This window comes from Nesoenas mayeri (assembly GCF_963082525.1).
Source record: "Nesoenas mayeri genome assembly, chromosome: Z".
Lineage (NCBI taxonomy): Eukaryota > Metazoa > Chordata > Aves > Columbiformes > Columbidae > Nesoenas > Nesoenas mayeri.
This window is the reverse complement of record NC_137542.1, coordinates 58,787,126-58,807,527: the sequence shown is the minus strand read 5'-3', so window position 1 is coordinate 58,807,527 and position 20,402 is coordinate 58,787,126. Positions and strand designations below refer to the sequence as shown.

The 20,402-nt window shown below is 40.2% G+C and overlaps 1 protein-coding gene across 2 annotated transcripts; it reads left to right on the top strand.

Moving 5' to 3' along the window:
• Positions 1-467: 467 nt before the first annotated feature.
• TARS1 (threonyl-tRNA synthetase 1) lies at positions 468-16,550 on the top strand. 2 transcript variants are annotated; one of them, XM_080362294.1, is made up of 19 exons: positions 468-508; positions 895-975; positions 2,104-2,294; positions 3,303-3,426; positions 4,531-4,652; positions 4,868-4,973; positions 5,785-5,849; positions 5,931-6,009; positions 6,578-6,724; positions 7,633-7,731; positions 8,446-8,612; positions 9,172-9,334; positions 9,423-9,560; positions 10,315-10,392; positions 12,897-12,997; positions 13,108-13,212; positions 13,893-13,965; positions 14,707-14,821; positions 16,126-16,550. In XM_080362294.1, exons 1-19 carry the CDS (start codon positions 488-490, stop codon positions 16,272-16,274), a joined length of 2,124 nt encoding a protein of 707 aa, XP_080218420.1. In that variant the 5' UTR covers positions 468-487; the 3' UTR covers positions 16,275-16,550. The 2 variants fall into 2 exon arrangements, with proteins under 2 accessions (XP_080218420.1, XP_080218419.1); XM_080362293.1 differs by having other exon boundaries at positions 4,856-4,973.
• Positions 16,551-20,402: the final 3,852 nt, after the last annotated feature.

Sequence of the window (20,402 nt, the reverse complement as noted above, 5' to 3'; positions counted from 1 at the left end):
GCGCTGGAATAAAAGCACCGCATATAACTACATCCGTGGTTATGTGTCCTTTTTGCTAACACACTCGTGACTGAATCTCCTGCGTCATGGAAAGGTAGCCAGGCCTCCCTGAGTGCCACACCACCACTCAGCCCCTTGCCACCTCCGCGGGGCCGACATCCCCGCCGGCGGGGAAAGGCTGGTTACATTTGTCCCTGCAGGGGCGCGGGGAGCAGGGCTGGTGGGACACGGGCCCCGGCGCTGCTCCCCGCCCTCGCCGGTGCCAGCAGGGGCTCCGCCATGTTGAGCTGCCGGGCCCCTCACCGGCAGCCTTACTCCCCCCGTGCCGCCCACACACCCCCGTGCGCGGCCAGCACCCCGCATGGTCCCGGCCTGGGCCGGCTCGGAGCGGCCGCCCAGAGTTGCATCAGCTGCGGCGGCCGGGAGGCGCCTGCGCGGGGCCGCTCCCGCCCCTTCCCTGCTGCGCCGGGCCGGTCTGTGCGAGGCAATGGCGGGCGCCGACAGCCAGGTGGGCCCGGCAGCGCCGGCCGGCCGTGCGAGAGCACCGGCTCTCCTGCTCCCCGCGGGCCGGGGGGTGTCCTGCGGTGCGGCGACCCCTGCGTCCTTGCCAGACTCGGAGAGCGAGCAGCGCGGCCGACGGGACAGCGTGGGCAGCGGGAGGGCGCTAGGCCTCTCCCCGCCCCGCACTAGGGGTTTCCCCAGCCGCGGCGGAGCAGGGTCGGAAGGTGGTGGGATTTACCCGAAGGGAAAAGAGCAGGGAGCTGGGCTGGCGTTCCCTGGGGCCAAGGGGTCAGGTCTTTTTCCTGGTGTGTGGGGCTGCGGGGCAGGGGTGTTAAAGCGGCTTAGGTGTGAGCGACTGCTGGAGAGTGAGGAAATGGTGCTCGCCCTCCTCAGGTAAATGCTGGGGAAGAAAAAAAGGCAGACTGCGGAAAGAAGAAGATGAAGGAAGGGGCCGGCGACGGAGGGCGGACAGAGGTGAGCAGTCGTGGGCCATGGGGCTGGAAAGATGCGGTCTGATGGGTGTTGTGCTGTGTACTGCTGCAGTGCATCCTTCTGAGGGACTTTCTGATGTTACAGTTGCTCCTTTCCCCCCTGTGCCTTGTTTCACTGAAGTTTGCCACGAAGTGACTTTGTTGCTATTTACACCAAGTTATATGGTCTCTTATTTGAAGTAGCAAGTGACAGGATGGGAGGAAATAACCTCAAGTTGCACCAGGGGAAGTTTAGATTCAGTGTTAATTAAAATTTCTTCATGGAAAGGGTTGTCAGGCGTTGAAACAGGAGTCACCATCCCTAGAGGTGTTTAAAAGACGTGTAGATGAGGATCTTAGGGACATGGTTTAGTGCCAGTGTTAGGTTATGGTTGGAATCAATGATCTTAAGGGCCTCTTTCAAACACAATGATTCTATGCTATTGGTGTAATGGGAGAGCGGCTCTGATGGCCGCGGTTGCTCTTTTCACAGTGTCTCTGTGTGCAGCAGGAGGTTGGCAGCGGGGCTCTGGGCTGGGGAGCGCCTGTGCAAGGTGCGCTGTGTGTTCTGTTTTCATGGTGACATGACACAGATCCCTCAGACTGCACAGGGTGCCAGCGCTAATCCTGAACCAGCAACATGGCTGTATAACCTTGGTTATGACCAAGATGATGGTCCTGATGTCATTGTATGATGCGTAGACTGGAGTCAGGTCCTGTCCAGGTGGCACGGAGTAGAGGTGCTCCCTCAGTCTTTTGACTTAATAAGAAAAATCTGGTTTTGTGCTGGAACTTCTACAGCCTCTTCAAATTGATTTTTGTCCTTGTGGAGCTTATTAAATAGGTATTTAATAAGCTATGTAGTAGCTTATTAACATAGGTGTAGCTTATTTAAAAAAAATATACACAGTGCTATGCTTCAAAGTAGTAATTTGCATGAAGCTGAAGTGTTATTACTATATAATTAATCTTTAATAACAATGATTATTTGCTAGATGCAGCACATATATGGTCACATAGCTGTTTGTGAGAAGTATAGCCATTCTGTTTGCATTCTTGACATAATGTGATTTTAGATTACTCTAATATTAATCCATTTTTTTTCCCCTTTCTCTTTATTCGTTATGAATAGCTGAATCCCTGGCCTGAATTTATCAATGAGCGTTTAGAGATGTACAATAAACTTAAAGCTGAACATGACGCACTCCTTGCAGAAAGAGCTGCAAATGATAGTAAACCCATCAAAGTTACATTACCTGATGGCAAGCAGGTTGATGCTGAATCCTGGAAGACTACTCCTTATCAAATCGCTTGTGGAATTAGGTATGATTCTATTTTGTGATACACTCGATCATTCTTTTACAGCTCTATGTCTGCAGGTTGTGGCTATGAGGGTACGGCTAATGTACAACCTCTCTCGTAGTAATTTATCTCAAGGTGGAGGTAACCAATAAGGTTCTAGTTTTGTAGTGTAATTTTTTTTGCTTTAGGAAGGTACAGCTTCTAGAATGATATAAGAATATAATTGACATATTATAGACACACATTACTTGGAGATTTTTCACGACAAGTATTGTCCTTGCATTAAGGACTAGTTTGGTAATAAATTTAATCAGATTTGATGTTAGCACCTGCAAACTGGTTTGCATCAACCTGGGGAAGATGACTGCTGGGTGATGTTTCATTTGATTACAGAGAGAGTTAACAGTATGAGTATCTTTCACTTCACTGTGTTTTTACTTCATGAGAGATACTCATCAAAAAGAGCGTTGCACATCTCAAGGTTACTCAAACTAGCTGTGGAATAGATACGAGCAATGCACATTGGACACCCTAAGTTAAAATTGCAAAAACTGGGTGATTCTTAGAGGTGAAATGCCATTTTTTTCCATGGTTAGGTGCCTTGTCATTGGAACTGGTTTTGCTTTTGTGATTTGGGATCAGGGAAAGCATGTTTGCATGGTGGAAACAAAACTGTAAAGTTACTACCTCAGAAATGCTATTAATTTTTAAAAGAGAAGCTCTGTCTTTTATTGCAATAGGATTTTCAAGTCAGGTTAGTACTTTGAGGTGGCTGCCTCTAAGTCTTATGCGTTAATGAATGTATGAATGTTGAGTATACAGCACAGTTTTCTTCCCTCAGCTCTGAGGTCTGAGTAGGATTTTTGTAAATGTTCAAAACTGGCTAAACCACTCTTTTATTTGAAATTTGTATATGACACTGTATCCACTCTGAGCACTCCTGAAAATATTATTCAATGTGGAGGGCAAATTTGGGGAACTTCTGCTTGCTGGTTTCAGAAGATTATATGCCATATATTTATTCTGTAGTCAGGGCTTAGCTGACAACACTGTTATTGCTAAAGTGAACAAGATGGTTTGGGATCTAGACCGTCCTTTGGAGGAGGATTGCACCCTGGAGCTGCTTAAGTTTGAAGATGAAGAGGCTCAAGCAGTGAGTATCTTCTACCAAAATTTGTTTGCCCTTGGATTTGCATTAAACTAAGCCTCAAGGAGTTGTTTGTTTCTTGACTGTGGTAAGAATATGAAGAGGGAACAGGTTTGCTGTGTAGGTACATCTGCATTTTCTAATAGTTCCTTACAAGGGAGTTGTGGCACTGCAGATAATGCACTTTCTGCTGTGTATTTGTACAAGTCTTCTAGCAGTTGCTGTAGTTTATGTCATCTGTTCTCGTTAAAATTTTATATTTGCAACCTTCATGTTAATGTAAAGTTGGTCTTTTGAAACGATCTTTTCAACACTGACTTTGAAAACAATACTGAGTACAAAAGTACTGTTTATATACAATCATAAAATTACTGAGTAGGTTGCTCTTACTTTGTACTTGCAGAAGTGCATACTTTGTTTTGGCTACTCATTCAGATAAATGTGGATATCCAGTACATTTATGAATACTGTCTTTAGAAGAAGTTATCTGGTACAAGAACCTGTCAGTCAAATTAATCACAGAGGGCTTGCATTCAAATTAGGGTTTTCATGTTGGTTAAATGATGGTTCCTGTGAGATTTATGTTTTCTTCTCTGTACAAATAAAAGCAGATAAAGTCCTATAGATTTGGTTTTAATTTGTGAAAACTTCAGGTATATAATAAGAAGGAGTGTAATTTTTAACTTCATGGGCTGTTCTGCTTCAGTGAAGGATTTCCCGTGCATAAAATGTTTGGATTAGGACCACAGCCTTATATTGAAAGTGCACCTTTTGGTCTTTATGCAGAGCTGATGGAAGTTCATAGAAAGAAAAATTTCTGAATCAGTTTCCTGACTTCTTGACAATAACTGAATCATTTCAACAATAGTTGAAAATAAGAATTATTTGCTGCCACACTGTAAACAATTTTCCAGTGTTACCTCTCAGAATTATTGGTGCTTATGATAAGAGTGGTGCTGGGCAGGTTCTTTCTGTTTTGTAGACTGTGCTAATGTGGAATCTGCATCAAGTATCCTCAAAAGCAGGTGTGTCAGAAAATGTTTTCAGTAAAATACTGAGAAATGCAATATGCCTGTTCAAACTGATCCTCTCTTTTTCTACTTCCACTAGGTATACTGGCACTCAAGTGCTCACATAATGGGTGAAGCAATGGAGCGAATCTATGGTGGCTGTTTGTGCTATGGCCCGCCAATAGAAAATGGATTTTATTATGACATGTTCCTTGAGGAAGGGTAGGTTTTGTATTTTTCTTTCTTAGTAGTAGGGGGTGGCAGTCACAGCAAAGTTTCTGTCATCTGCTTGTTTCTGGAGCAAAGTCATCCACAGACTGCTTTGTTCTTTGCAGTGTGTCCCACCCAAAAGCTACTGCATTGGAACTGAATCAGAAATTGCAAGTGAAAGCAAGAATGATTCACTTTTTGCGTGTTTATTTTAGGGGTGTATCAAGTAATGACTTCTCTGCTTTGGAAACTTTATGCAAAAAGATAATGAAGGAAAAACAAGTCTTTGAAAGACTGGAAGTTAAGAAGGAAACACTGCTTGAAATGTTTAAGGTAGGCTGTTTTAAAAGGTTGTTTCTAGCATTTTGCAGTTATTCTTCAAGTATTTGTAACTTAGCCACAGGAAGGTCTATCAAACTAACTTTTCAAGGTGACATGTTCTTGTAAGCTCATTTGTGATACTTAACAGAAAAAGTGAGGGAAGGTGTAATTCTTAGTTTCTCGGGAATGTGCTTTCTTCCCCTGAGTGATATTGGCAAAACCTTTGAAGCCACATTCTTCATTTATTTCTGACAGATGTAAATTTGCAATATATTACGTGCAGTTACGTTATATGCCTGTATTGTATTGTCTGTTAGTAAAATGCTGTGGTGATACTACAACCGCATGTGCCAGTGCATTCAGAAAGCTTCATAAAACATTTTTAAGAATGAGGACTTCAGAGAAAGTCCAAGCAAAACTGAAAGCTGATCCTTTCTCTTTAGTACCTAGCTGCAAATGATTTTCTGGCATTCCTGAGATAGGCATTACTCGGTTTACACTGTCAGGACATGAGGAGAATCACAGTGTCATTCAGGTTGGAAGGTACCTCCACAGGTCTCCAGTCCCATTTCATGCAGAGGGCATGGGGTCAACACTGAAGTCAGGCAAGGTTTTTGAGGGCTTTTCCACTTGGGCCTTCAAATATTGAAGGGTGGAGACTGCACAACCTGCTCTCTAGGCAGCTTGCTCCACTGCTTAACTATCTGTCTTATAACCCTCTTTTGATGCAGTATAACATCAGGTTTGCAAATAATTTAAACTGCTGGCCAGTTCTCTTGCTTAACAAGGAGTTAACAAATTTGTGTGCTGCTTTTCTTCTCAGTATAATAAATTCAAGTGTCGTATCCTGAATGAGAAGGTCAATACTCCAACTACAACAGTATACAGGTAATTATGCATGTGTCATAATATTACTGGATATGTCTTTCTAGGATGAAGTATACTAAATTATTGTTTTCCTATTCTTAGGTGTGGTCCCTTGATAGATTTATGCAGAGGGCCTCATGTCAGACATACTGGCAAGATAAAAACCATAAAAATTCATAAGGTAAGTGCTGAAACTGCCTTAGACAAATGTTTTCACTGGAAACATGTCGCTGTCTTTGAGCAACATGGTGATGGCTTATCCAGGAATGTACCATGAAATGGTCAACCTGGCCAAAAACTGAGTGTAACAAATTGGGAAAAGGTTGTGTGCTAGAATGATATTTAGATAGTGTGAAGCCCAGCTATGTGTGCAGGACCTGCACTTCCAACACAGATAGAAACATGAATGTGGCTTAAGGCTCAGCTGAACGCTATCGGAGTTTATAGTTTTTTCTGAGCTGATTAGTATAGCTGAGTGTGAATAAACAGTTGGAATAGGATAGCTACAAAGAGAGAAAATAGGCTTAAAAAAGCACAAGAGAGCATGAAACTATTTTTACGTACTGTGTTCACCTGTTGTTTCTGGATTTTTCTCTGAATTTAAGATTAAATCTCTCCCTATGCTTTAGTTGTCATACATTAGGTATAGTGGTTTATTAATACTTGCATGCCTTTTCATAGCAGGTAGTAGTAGTAAAATATGGAGGTTCTTCCTTTTTTTCAGTGTTTCATTTATTTTTTGCATGCAGAATTCTTCTACCTATTGGGAAGGTAAGGCTGATATGGAATCCCTCCAGCGGATCTACGGAATATCTTTCCCAGATGCAAAAATGTTGAAGGAATGGGAGAAATTTCAGGAGGAGGCTAAAAACAGAGATCACAGAAAAATTGGGCGGGTGAGACAGTTTTTCTGGTTATGTACTTCACAAACATTGTGTGGATGTAACCCCTTAACTAGAATCATCTTGCGGATAGCGTATACTTGCTGCCACAACCAAGATGTGGCACAATTGTACCTTCAAGCAAGTTGCAAAATCAGATACTTTTCTCTTGAAAACTGTCAAAAGTCCTAAAGCAAATAACTGCTCTTTAGACTTTTTGACTTTTTGCTGCTTTAAACACGATGACATCCTTATTCCACAGATCTGCCAGAACAGCACATGAACACTTTGGTCAACAAAACGTGAAAAATTCAGTCTGCAGACAATGCTTATTCCTACGCAGTTTGCTGCAGCCTATTCACTCACAGGTCTTCTGTATGATTTCCGAATCTGTAATACATTTCTATGTTGTTGTTGTTGTTGTTTTTTGGTTTTCTGTCAGGTAATAGATAGTTCTGAACACTCTTACAAAGTCTACTGCTAGAACATCAGGAAAATATACAAAAGAGTTAACTGTATGCAGACTACAAGCATGTGCACAGTTGATCATAACAGCATCCAGCAGTTCACACATTCAGTTCATGTGCAAATAATTAGAGAGCTGCAGAATCAGAACTCTACAGTACTTGTCAGTGTACAAAGAACTGTGGGGGCACAGTTAGGAGTTACACGTAAACGTGACGTTTTGGAGCATCAGTAATGAAATTGGAAACTGAACAATCTCCCCTATAAGTACTGGTAGATACATAAATACTAGTGAAAATGCGTTGTTCTATTGGTATTGCATTTTTTTTTAGGTGTGTTTCTTTTTTTTTTTTTTTTGAAAACTTCTCAGTGACGCCTAGTCAGTAGTAATTCATTTGTGAACGTTAAGTGAAAAGTGTGGTGTATAAATACCAAATTTTTAATATATTTTTCTGTAGGACCAAGAACTGTTTTTCTTTCATGAGCTCAGCCCTGGTAGCTGTTTTTTCTTGCCGAAAGGAGCTTACATTTATAACACATTAATTGAATTCATCCGGGTAAGTAATGTCTTTTGGAAATAATCATATAGAGGAAATTGCTTGATGCTACATATAACAGTATTAACAGTCCTTCATTTCAACTTAGTTTAATCTCGAGGTTCTGTAAGCCACGGAACCAAAGAAGCCTGGTTTCTTTGAAGTGATCTTGTCACAATCTCTGCTAAGTTCTGTTTTTATCAATATTTTATACCTGCAGTAAAAGCAGTGATAATGATGCTTTATAGTATGAATTCTTTAACATCTAAGTTCACACTACAGCAGTTGCACTGATGTAATTGATCTATTTCAATAAACATATTAAATTTGGCCTTGTAGAACTATTTGTTATGCAATTATGCGTAGAAAAAAAAATCCCTGATCTTCCTGTTGTAATATGTAGAGTCTGTAGTCTTATTTTATGCTTGGACTGCAGTCAAGTGTCTTTGAATAATTAAGAGTGTGCTGCTGTGCTTGCAGGGAGGAAACTTGTTCTTCTTGCCTACTGCAGAGAAATTGTTTGGTGGAAGGGTGGTGGTAGTGGAAGGGATTTATTCTGTCATGTCCAACTTGAATTTTTCTCTCCTCTTTCTCTTCTCTCTTCCCCTGTCATCCTCAAGTCATGGACTTTCGTGAGGCATTATTTGGATAATTTTATGGCAGAGAATTGAGGCTGAGTACCATTACTTTTGTTTGCTTTATTAGTCATTTTATATACCGGATCTGTTGTTTTAGACTGAGTATCGAAAACGTGGATTCCAGGAGGTTGTCACTCCAAATGTTTTCAACAGCAAACTGTGGATGACTTCTGGGCACTGGCAGCATTACAGTGACAACATGTTTTCCTTTGAAGTGGAGAAAGAAATCTTTGCTCTGAAGCCTATGAACTGTCCAGGACACTGGTAAATACATAGCAAATCCAGTTTACCAAAGATGATGCTGAAAAAAAAGAAATCCTGTTTCTTTTACTCGTTTATTTTGCCTGCTTAATTGTAAAGACTGCTATCTTCAGGTATCCAGATGTGACATGCTGCCAGGAGTGATGTAATTATGAGTCTTATTGTCTACGTGCTCTCTTTACTTGAGACACAGAGAAATGTCATTTTTCTGTCATTACAGTGACTGTAGTTTAAACATGAAGCTTACCTTGGTACTACAAAACATGGATATCCAAAATAAATACTGAGGCATTGACAATTTTGTGGCAATTTAGACATTCACGTTTTAATGCTCAGCTTTAGGAGCTGTTTTATCTTCTCTAAGTGAGGTGGGGAAAGCCTACCTCCTGTGAAAGGATAGTCTGCATTTGTTTTAATGATAAAACTAGATATTAATGATGGTTGTTTTCTGATTAATCATTGGCATTATGGGCATCTGCTTAGGTACTGATTGCTTCTCACTGACTGTTCTTTGCATAATTTTGATTCTGGCTGAGCTTCAAGTAATAAACTTTTCCTTCAGCCTTATGTTTGATCATCGTCCAAGATCATGGCGTGAGCTGCCATTACGGTTGGCTGATTTTGGTGTTCTGCATCGCAATGAGCTGTCAGGAGCTCTGACAGGACTCACTCGAGTGCGTCGGTTCCAGCAGGACGATGCTCACATATTCTGTGCAATGGAACAGGTATGGGCTGCTGTTAAATGAAATCAGGTATTAAAATAAGATTAACTGTTTTTTCGGTATTTGAGACCTTATTTTTATTCTCATAAAGATTGAAGAAGAGATAAAGAGTTGTCTGCAGTTCTTGCGTACTGTGTATGATGTCTTCGGATTTTCCTTTAAACTGAATCTCTCCACTCGTCCTGAAAAGTACCTGGGAGATATTGAAGTGTGGAATCAAGCTGAAAAGGTAAACAGTAGTTTTATTAACTTTTTATATGAAAGCAAGGCTGCAGCTGGAAGTCCTGTAAGAATATATTGCCTTCTAGGAGGTACAGTGACAGCTGGACGTGAGCAATATAACTTTAATAACTGCCTTCAATACAGTCTGGCTGCTGTAAATAGCTTACTCTCCATAAAGAAGTAATCTCCTTGTCAGAATCAAATTACCTCTCCTTCTCACTCTCATTGTATTTTTTTGATAATTAATAAAAAAAAAAGAACAAGAAAAAAAGAGAACCAATTCTGCTAGCCTCTGTAAGATGACTTAATAAGACTTACAGCCATCTTCCAAAAGCCAGGTTGCTTTCACGATTAAAAGGATGGGCTTAGCCCCTGGAGGTGCATTGCTGAGCAGAAGATAGGACAAGTGTAGACATGAGGTATATCAGGGTGGATCCCTGCTCAATATTACCTACAAACTTTAAATCTAGCCTAAAAATTTATTGTATCTTAGGTTATGCTGCTTGATTGGCCTCTTCCAAAATGAATGCATTAATTTTGTTTGTTTAAGTTGGGACAATTATTTTTTTTTTTTTAGCTAGAGCTTTTCCAAAACTTTCCTTTTTCAGACAATAAATGAGTTGTAGCAGTAACTGAGAAGTACTTAGAACTGGTAGTGTCGCTTATCTGTAGTAGCAGGCTGCAGCAGGCTGACCTGATGCTGTAATAAGGGAAGATGGCAAATTATTGAGAAACACTGAGTTTGTGTCCTTCATCTCTAGCAACTGGAAAACAGCCTCAATGACTTCGGTGAGAAATGGGAGTTAAACCCTGGTGATGGAGCTTTTTATGGACCTAAGGTAAGTGTGTTGCTAACCCCTAGCTGGGTTAAGCTTTTAATTGTGTTTGGAAGAGGCAGATGAAAGTTATACAATTCCTTGCTTTCCATTGATACTACTGTAATTGTGGCAGTAGAGGTAGCATGCAAATACTGTTCTTTGCAGTACAGTGGGTGAACAGGAAAAAAAATCAAAGTCTTCGTGTGTTTACAAAGTGATACTAAAAGTCACATTCCCCAGAAAGACAAATATTGGACATGTGCAGAAGGTTTGTCAAATTACTTCAAATAGATACCTGACGAAGACAACATCTCCATTTAGTTAACATTTTGCTCTAAGTTAATTAAACAAATACAGAGGGACACTGTGAATACATAAAGATTTTTTTCTCATATTTTATTATGAGCAAAGGGTAGAAAATAGTATGGTGGTGCTCTTGAGTTTTATTTGTTATCTTCTTGTTAAAGGCAACTTTTATTTTTCGTTTATTGTCCTGTACATTCCCTTCCAACTTAATGTTATAACTAAATTTTTCAATGTCAGCATGCATTTCTAAATTGGTGCTGTTTAGGTTTGGCTGGAGGATGTAGAATAAAAGTTATTCTTAAACAGACAACCTGGTACAAGCTGAGATTGTTAAGAGCTGGGATGGGGAAGAACAGATGTTTTTTAATAGTTTTTCACTACCATTTTAAGATGCTATGTGGCTGAAATTTTGTGGTTTTCCAGATACATAAAGTCTGACATGCTTGAAAAAGAAATACTACTTTGTGTTCCTGGTTTACATGTAGCTTTAACACTCATTTTGTTAATTAAACTCAGTTTACAAGTATCAGCTATTTGTCTGCTGTTTAAACAGAGCTGATTGGTTTTGTGGGAGACGTGAACAGAAGGTGGCACTGTAAGATCTGTATTACCACAGCAATTGCTGCATTAGAAATAATCATTTGGGCATTGGGTGAATCTTAAGTCATGAGAAAAACAAAAATAGACTTACTGGTAAAACAGATTTTTGAAAAATGCTGCTTTTACTGGCACAGTTTTGTTGCGTTGAGTTGCTGGTGAGTTTTGGTATATTGAATTGATTTTGTGGTGGTGTTGTTTTGTGGGGGAGGTTGTTGTTGGGTTTTGGTGGTTTTTGTTTTTTGGGGTTTTTTTTAAAGCTTTTTCTTCAGTTTGCACAGATTAAGTAGAGCTTTCTGAAAATTTCCTGGTACCTTGAGTGTAAGGACAGAAAGCCTTCCAGAATTACTTATAAATCTTTCCCTAATAAGTCTGTGCTATATTTGTCTACATTCAGTCATCTAGTAAACTGGTTCTGATTTCTCTCTGTACAGTTATTGAATCAATTTAATTTTATGGGTTGTATGTGAATGTGTTACAGCAGCTAATCATTCATAATCTGAAATGCAAACAAGATATAGTAGTTTCCTCAGTTGATTTGAAATAAGGCAAATAACTACAGGAACCTTTGTTAACCTTAATTAACTTTATACTTGCTCCTAATACACTTTGGTCAAAGGTGAGCAAATGTAGCATTTTGCACTGGTTTTAATGGAAGCTAGTTAAAGTTATATTTTTAAGTTACAGTCTACATCTAGGGTACCATTAAACTCCCTTGATTTTTTTCTCTACTCTGCTTACTGCGTGATTTGAAATTAAAAAAGGGTGTAAATAATTTTATTTTGATAGAAGGTCTTTGGTGAGTAGTTGAACTATGGATAAACTCTGTCTTCTGAGTGCAAAATTGTAAGACGTTTAGAACTTCAGTTAATAAAACACTGATCTGTTTGTTTGACACATAAATTAAAAAGGGCACACAGCCCTAACATATAGCCATACTGGAAAAAAAATGAATAAGAGAGCAACATGATAAATAAATAAGATCAGGACACCATAAATCTACTGTTTTATATCTGTCTCTCTGTGTAACTTGTATCCTCTCTGTGTAATTTGTATCGTAAGTACTCAGGATTAAAGTGTAAGAAGCAATAGATAGAATAGGCTTGACTGTAGATACTCATAGTCAGAACAAGTGTCATTGATTAACTTGGTCCCTACTGCTGAGCGGACTATATAACAGTAGGATTCCCCATCCTACATTCATGCCCTGAATTTATATTATGAAGTATTAAAACACTGCTTAATGATGGAGTGAAGTTTGCCACTCCGAGGTTGAGGGAATCTTACTTTTGATGAGACGTGTTCAGTTCTGGTGTTGCACTTAGGTGTTACTGAACAGGCCCATCAAAGATGCAGATTGAAACTCACAAAGAGTAGTCTGAGGTATTAAGTGTCTTGAATTGATGTCTCTTTCCTTGCTCAATCAGTTCTTAGTTCTAGCATTTTTTTTCCATCAGATCCTGCATTTACATCCTCATGTAGCTGGAGTAAAAATAGGTTGTCTAAAACCACAAATAGTTCCTCCGCATTGAGTGAAACCTTCCATCTTAACACAGTTTTCTTTCAGAGGGGATGCTTGTATCTTAAACTATAGTAAAAGTTTCTGTCTTTTTCTTTCTAAGATTGATATTCAGATTAAAGATGCCATTGGCCGCTACCACCAATGTGCTACAATCCAGCTTGACTTCCAGCTGCCAGTCAGATTTAACCTTACCTTTGTCAGGTAAGCACAGAGGCTGGTGGTTTTAATTGCTATATAATCTGACTTCCCTGTCACAGTTTACATCCAGAAAAAAAACTTAGGTTTAAAACAAAACAAACCTTTCTTCACAGCCATGATGGCAATGACAAGACAAGACCCGTCATCATTCACCGAGCTATATTGGGATCTGTGGAGAGGATGATCGCCATTCTAACCGAAAACTATGGAGGCAAATGGTAAAATGGAAAAGTAAATGTATTATTCCAGTTTGGGCACTTTATGTAGAAGAGAAATTAGCCCCAAGCATACAAGAATCAAGAGGGTTTGTTCTGCTTGCTGGCTACAGAGACATGCTGTAGGTGCACCACAGGGCAATTCCTTCTGAACCACCTTCCTTAGATATTAAATAATTCTAGATATGGTAGCCCCTACATGATACCACTCAGACAGGTGGAGCCTACAGCTTGTCTGCCCAGGGTGTACGTCCGTCAACTTTACTTCTGCAGGTGGGCTGCCTTGCAATGAGTCATTTATATAGGCCATCTCCTTTACCTGCTGCAGTATAATACCTGGTGGGGATGACCTCTCTGTTTATAACAAGACTCAAAAGTAAATGTTTTGCCATGATTAGTTAGCCATAAACTTAACAACTCAGTTATGATTTGTTGGCTGCTGTAAACCACAACTTGAATCTTCAGGTCAAAAAGGACTTTTCTCCACACTGCAATTCTTTTAGACTGTTATTTCTGGCACAGAAATTCTAGCGGGTGTAGGGCTGTCACTGCCACTGAACCCAATCTAAGCAGCTGGCTTTATGAATCTCTTGTGTAGATTTTTAGTCCTATCTGTTAAGAGGATTTTTCGTACTAAAGGAATACTGAAAGCTACATTGACTTGTTTTGTTTGTTTATTGAAGGCCACTCTGGCTGTCCCCACAGCAGGTAATGGTGGTACCAGTGGGACCAACATGTGACGAGTATGCTCAAAAGGTGATGTATATGGTTTGGGGGATTTTTTTCAGTATATTGTATTTAGTTGAGATGCTTGGTTTTTAATTATTAATAGTATAACATTTCTCTGGGATTAATGCTATAAGTCTTTGCATATTACATTGTATAATTTTTATATTACAATGACAATTAGTTGCTGAAGTTGTAGATTTATCTTAAAGAGGGCTTGAAATAGATTTTGAGTATCTAAACAACAAATTATGATCTTCATGAAGGTTTTGGTTTTGGAAAGCATAGTTTTTCTCTGTAGCTCAAAAGCTGTCTTACCCTTCAGATTCATGGCCATGTGCATCTTGCAAAAGCAGTCAGAAAGATGAAGATGTATCTTTTAGTATTTAACATCCAGCAGACCTTCTCCTATATTTCTTTCAAGCACATTATACATAAATAAAATAGTCTCAACGTTAAAAAAAAAAAAAAAAAAATTAGTGATCAGAAAGCTCCACCATCCTGCTGCCTTTCACGGTATCAAACTGAAATCACTATTCAGCCAGAAACATTAGATACTCACATCACCACTTAGTTATTTAGTGTGTATGTACTTGCCTGATAGCTGACCTGTTTCCATTTCTTTAGCTGGGCTCATCTCCAACGCCTGAGCCAGTGATGATGCCTTTGTTTTAGGAGTCAGATAAGCCTGACTGGCTTAAGTGTACAAGTCATAAATAGTTCATTGTAATGAATATCCTGTAGTGACACTTCAAATACTTTTTCTTCTAGGTCAGACAGCACTTCCATGATGCTGGATTAATGGCAGATGTTGATGTAGATCCTGGGTGCACACTGAACAAGAAGATCAGAAATGCTCAGCTTGCACAGTATAACTTTATTCTGGGTAATGTATGGTGCATTTTTTACCTTATCCTGGCTGACTTTCTCCCATAGGTTATGTAATTTGATCTTATGTGAGCAAGGCGGAGTGGTGATCAGTGTTTTAGGTCATTTTGCTCCTGAGAGTCTCCATCCTACCTGCGCGATGGGCATTCCTGGCTTGTACGTCTGTCACTGAAAGGAGATCACTGTGGTTCAAGGCATTACTGCTGCTTTAGAAAAAGGTCTTGGCTTTCTTCTGGTCAGCAACATGAATACGTATCTGAAATCTCTTTACCCTTTGTCAAGACTCTTAAACAGTTTTTCATCCCCCCCTACCCCCGCCAATTAATGCTCTTACTTGGAGCGTAGCGAAAGAAGTATCATATTTTCACTGGATTCAGCTGTAGTGTACATCTAAGATATACATGCATGCATAGAAGACTATTCCAGGAGTGTGTGATGCAGGGACAATTAGAAACTGACACTGAAGAATGTGATTTGAAGCACCATGTTAGTTGTGTCATGTAAATTGAGGCTCTAGCATTGACCCTGAAAAGTCTAGAATGTGTTACAGTAGTAGCCTTTGACAGAGAAACTTTACCCTCGGAGTAATCGGTAGAATCATGGATAAAGTTCTTTTGTTCTTTGAAACTTCAAGCATATGATGCAGATAAGACACAACCGCACTTATCTTCAAGACCACAAACAAATGAACAGACTATCAGGGAAAAATCTCATGTAATTTTTCAGAGATCATTTCAAAGACTTGTCCCACTAAATGTAGATTGGGTACCAGAAATACAATGTCCTGTAGTAACCTCCAAGTATATTACATAGAATTTGTGTTAGTAATGAGGCGTACATATATTATCTTGGTATCTGTATCCTGAAGTAAAATAGCTTTGAGATTTTCCGGTCTTGCTGTCTCTGTAAAGAAAACAAATAGCTATTGGTTATTTACAATCAAGTTGTCTTTCTAATCTTTGCCCACGGAGTATATAATGTTTATTTCTCATTTTGACTTTGTGGTTCTCTCTAATAAGAAGTCAAGCTGAACTTCCTAAGTTTATTTTTCTCTTTACTCGTATTTTCCTAAGTTGCTGCTCATAACATACTAAAACCTATTAAATTATGTGAGATTAAATAAGGCTATTGGCTGTTACAGATCTAAGTGGGGGGAGCTAGGAGGAGAGCAAAGAAGGATTTGATGTGTTGGTTGGTAAGCTTTTTAGAAGTTTTTGTTTAGTATGCCTAAGGTTTAAGGGAATGGGGAAAAAAAATAGAGCTTGCTAAATGTTAATTCCTTTGGATCTTGACTGTTTCTAGTGGTTGGTGAAAAGGAGAAGGCGAGTGGAACGGTTAATATCCGCACCCGAGATAACAAGGTGCATGGTGAGCGTACAATTGGAGACACTGTGAAGAGACTGCTGGAACTGAAATGCTCTCGCTCCAGGCAAGCTGAAGAGGAATTTTAAAATCATCTGCTCTACCTGGCATAAAAAAATATTCTAGTTTTCCTAATTCGGTTAACCACACAGTTTTTGTGCTGATCCAGATTTGAAATGTATTTCATGTTGGACCTCTTGCTCATTTTAGCAGAGACTTTTCTTTAGTCAGAAATGTCTCTTTTTGTAAAGATCAGTTTTTCACAAACCTTGAAGTGAAATTTCATGGCCTCTGACCAATGACAGATGAAGCAAGATGAAATGACTTCCTGTGACTGCAAAGGAAAATGAAATGTTAATTGGGGATACACATAGCATTCTAACTACGCTGTTAAGAATAAAATACATTTTGGTAACAAATGTTTTTCATTAATGTTAAACAAAAGAAAACACATAGTGACCATGTACTGCAGCAGATTTTGGAGTGTGTCCTTTAGCAAGGAAAGTGATACTTTGCATTCTTGGCTGCATAATATCAACTGATTAGGTGACTGGGGAAATGAGCAGAGGTCTCCCATGCCAGTTGGTGCCTTGGGGAGTCTCTCAGCTCTTGCTGCGTGACACTCTTAATGTGGGGTTGCGTGGCATGGAGCACTGAGCTGCTAAGCAGAGCCGATTACACCCTTTTCCACAGCAGTGAGGTGATAAGGTCACTGTAGCTGTGGAAGGGGGATAAGACTGCCTGGAAGAAATAGGGCAAAGCAGAGGCGAAAAAACAGCTAAGAAAACCAGGATTCTTGGGAAGAGTGTTTCTATTCTCATCCCTGAGCTATCCTTTCAGTAAGGCTATATATGTCACAGCAGAAACAAGAATGTACTGAAGTAAAAAGGATAATGATTATTAAGACAAATGCTATTTTTCAGTACAGTCTCCTTCCATGGAATGCTTTCTTCCCCAGCATCTGGTCCAGGGCATCTCATACTCAGATAGCAGCTCCTTCTGTCTCACAGTTGAGGAATCTTATAAATGGGTTTTGTGGGGTTTTTTTGTTTTATTTTGAGGTTGGTTTTTTTTTTGCACATATGGCTGGTGAGGCAAATATCTGTCACTGATAAAAAATAAAATCATGGTCAGAGGTTTTTAGGTCATAGTTAATCTTAACTGACCTGAACAGCTTCCAAAGGTGGTCTTTTAAAAAAGAAAGCTCTTGCTACAGTCTTGTCAAAGATCAGACAAATCTGAGGACAGGTTTCAAGGGTCCTGTCTTTTGGAAACATCCAGGTCTCTCCATTTCTTTTATTATTTTGGCAGAAGCATTTCATCTACCCTTTTCTCACCTGTCTCTCAGGAGTGATGGTAACATATCACTACTTGAACCCATTGTGAATTCAGCCTCACCAGACCACAACCCCAGCAACTTTTACCAAAATCTATTTCCTTCTCTTTTGGTTGATTCAGACTAAGTGTTCCACCTAACTGCTGTGGAAAGAAAAAAAAAAAAAGGCAAACAAACAAAAATCAAGAGGAAATTGACTTTCCCCTGCCTTACTGCTTTTAAATTTATTTTGCTGAGGGTTAAGTGGGTTATTCTCTGTTTCGCATTTGCCTGAATTTGCTCTGAAGTGGCTGTTGCTTGTGCAAAACAGCAGAATGAGACGTCAGCTAACCCTCGGGCAGAAGGACTTCTTTGAAAGTTGAAGGTAAAGCAGAGCAGATAACTGTTTTCCTGTGAAATGGAGCCACTAGCTCCGTTTCTCTCTAGGAATCGACCTCAAACCACCTTTCCCCTAGGCAGATGGACTTGTTGATTTTCACAGAGTTCTGCCTTTTGTTCTGCAGGGATCCACAGGCATATTAACACTAAACTGCTGTAGTCATGCCTTGCGATACAGGTGCTGTAAAATGCTACCTGCTACTGTGTATGGCTCAGTAGGTGTCAGTCTTGGACAAGTCATCCCTCTACAGAGACCTCATTTACTTAGATCATACTTTTAAATGCCAATATAACAATATATATGTGCACATATGAATATGCCACTAGAAACAACACCTAAGGGTACAATCCAATAAAATACGTACCTCCAGTAGGGTGTGGACAGAACTGAGGGGTCTGCATCCAGGTTGTGGATGTAATGCTGCACTCAAGTGCCATCTAAACTTGCACTCTGCTGTTTAAGTTCTTTAGCTGCCAAGGGCTGTGGACGTACACAGAAGCAGAATGGGCTGGGCCTGACCAGCACAGCTTGTCTCTTGGTTCAGCCTGAAGTCCGCTGAAGAGCAGGCCTTGGTCACTGTTTATCACCTTTGGTGGGACTAAACTCCCAACAAAGTACTGTATTTGTGTCTCCTAAGGCAGGAGGACTCAACTTTTGTGTCATTGCTTAGTGGTGTGACCACTTGTCAAGCAGGAAGGAAGCCTTTGTATCGCACTTTCCAGGGTCTGAGAAGGCTGAAAGCTACCTGTCCAGTTCTGCAGAGTGTGCTCTGATTATCAGCACTAGGCAAGAGAAACAAAACATTCGCCACTTGGTTTTCAGTCTGTACATCCCCAGGGAGGTTTTCATGGGAATGTAAATCACCTCATGGTACCACAGGCTCCTCTGTGCCATGGGCATTTCCTCTGGAGTAGCTGATAAGGTGCAGCTCCAGCTCTGCTTTGTGTCACAGCAACTTTTGTTTGCTCATACCTTAAAGCAGATTTTTGAAGGAAATCACTGAAAGAGGCACACAGGATGACAGGGAAGGAAGTTATCTAACCTGATACATCATCCAAGTATATACAGGTAAAGTCTGGCAGGAATTTCTGTACCTGGACAGATCACTGTGCCAGGTGTCAGTTTTCTGTGAAACTCCTCACTTCTGCAAACTCCCCTGTAAGAGTTTCCCCTGGCCCAGAGCCATTTGGGCACTGCCACAACCAAGGGTAATTCCACTAAGACTTCTGTCACTTCTTAGGATGAAATTCCCATCGTGAGTGATGCTTCTTCCTCAGTTACACCACGAGGACAATCTCATGCAGTTCCAATATTCAGATTCAGGAATGTGATGTCAACTCCTCCAAAAACAGTGAAGCATCATCTTTAGGGAGAACCCAGCTACAAGATAAATTCTTAATTGGCATAGTCATCTTTACACAGTCAGTTTTGCCCTCACTACATTTTTTCCCATTACATCCAAATACAGTCCACACAAGCTCTTCAGTAAAAGAAAATCAGTTTGCCAAGGCTAACTTTTCCCTTGTTAGAATAGGCCAAAAATAAGGGGTCTTTGAAAACTCATTTCAGGCCTTCATCTCATGCCCTGTGTAATTTCATTATTGCCGTAGTGTTCTCCACTACTTCATAATGGCACAATCAATTTTGGCAAAGAACTAAGCAATTGGTCCTCAAATATGATAATGGTAAACTGATGCTTTGAAAAGTAAGTATTGCTAGAGGATATGCTTATTAAATAAAAGAGAGCACATACTGCCTGGTGCTTAAAGACTATTTCCCAAACCACTCAGCCTTTCTACACACTAGTGTTTTCCATCTGCCTTGGACAGGAATATTCTTTCACCGTTGTCTGGTTGCGTTTGATGCCGTGTTAGCCACTGCCTTTGAGTATGCTCCTACACAATGAGCTACTTTTGGACTTGTATCCAAGTTAAGTGTTTTCACGTCAGAGAGCCTCTGGAGCAAGGCATGCATGACCAACTTGTGATAAATTACTACAAAGATAAAATGAAGCAGCCTGGGACATTTTGTGGTGTTCTCAGACATTAAAGGTAAATCATCTGGGATATGCAATTAGTTTCAATACATAAGATGTGTATTCCTTACAACACAATATCCTTCCACTGGATCACAAAGCTCTTTTGCACACAGGAAACCATTCTGAGATGCACAGAGGGCAGCTGTGAAAACTGGGGGGAGGAGGGGAAAGCACCAATTAAAACCTTTGTTCAGCGTCCAGGAAAAAAAAGCCAATTAAACATGACAAGGCTTCCAGAAGGCAACTGTATGTATCTATGTGTATTAAAAGATAAGGTAGCAGGAATGACTAAAATGGAGGCACAACAGCTGACTCCATCATGACACAGCCTTGTCTTACCCGAAGTCTTTAGAATTGTCTCTCTGGGATCCCCAGGGAGAGAAGAAGAAACGACAACAGGCGGCTTGGCAAGTGGGGGCAGAGATTCAGCACGAAAGCATTAACAAAGGCATGCAGCGCGTTCC

What these genes read in the sequence shown, in the direction of transcription:
- TARS1 (XM_080362293.1), top strand. Translation starts at nt 488, where the DNA reads ATGGCGGGCGCCGACAGCCAG. An exon ending in GAGCTTTTTATGGACCTAAG is followed by an intron (nt 10,393 to 12,896) that starts GTAAGTGTGTTG and finishes TTTCTTTCTAAG; the next exon opens with ATTGATATTCAGATTAAAGA. An exon ending in GTGACGAGTATGCTCAAAAG is followed by an intron (nt 13,966 to 14,706) that starts GTGATGTATATG and finishes TTTTTCTTCTAG; the next exon opens with GTCAGACAGCACTTCCATGA.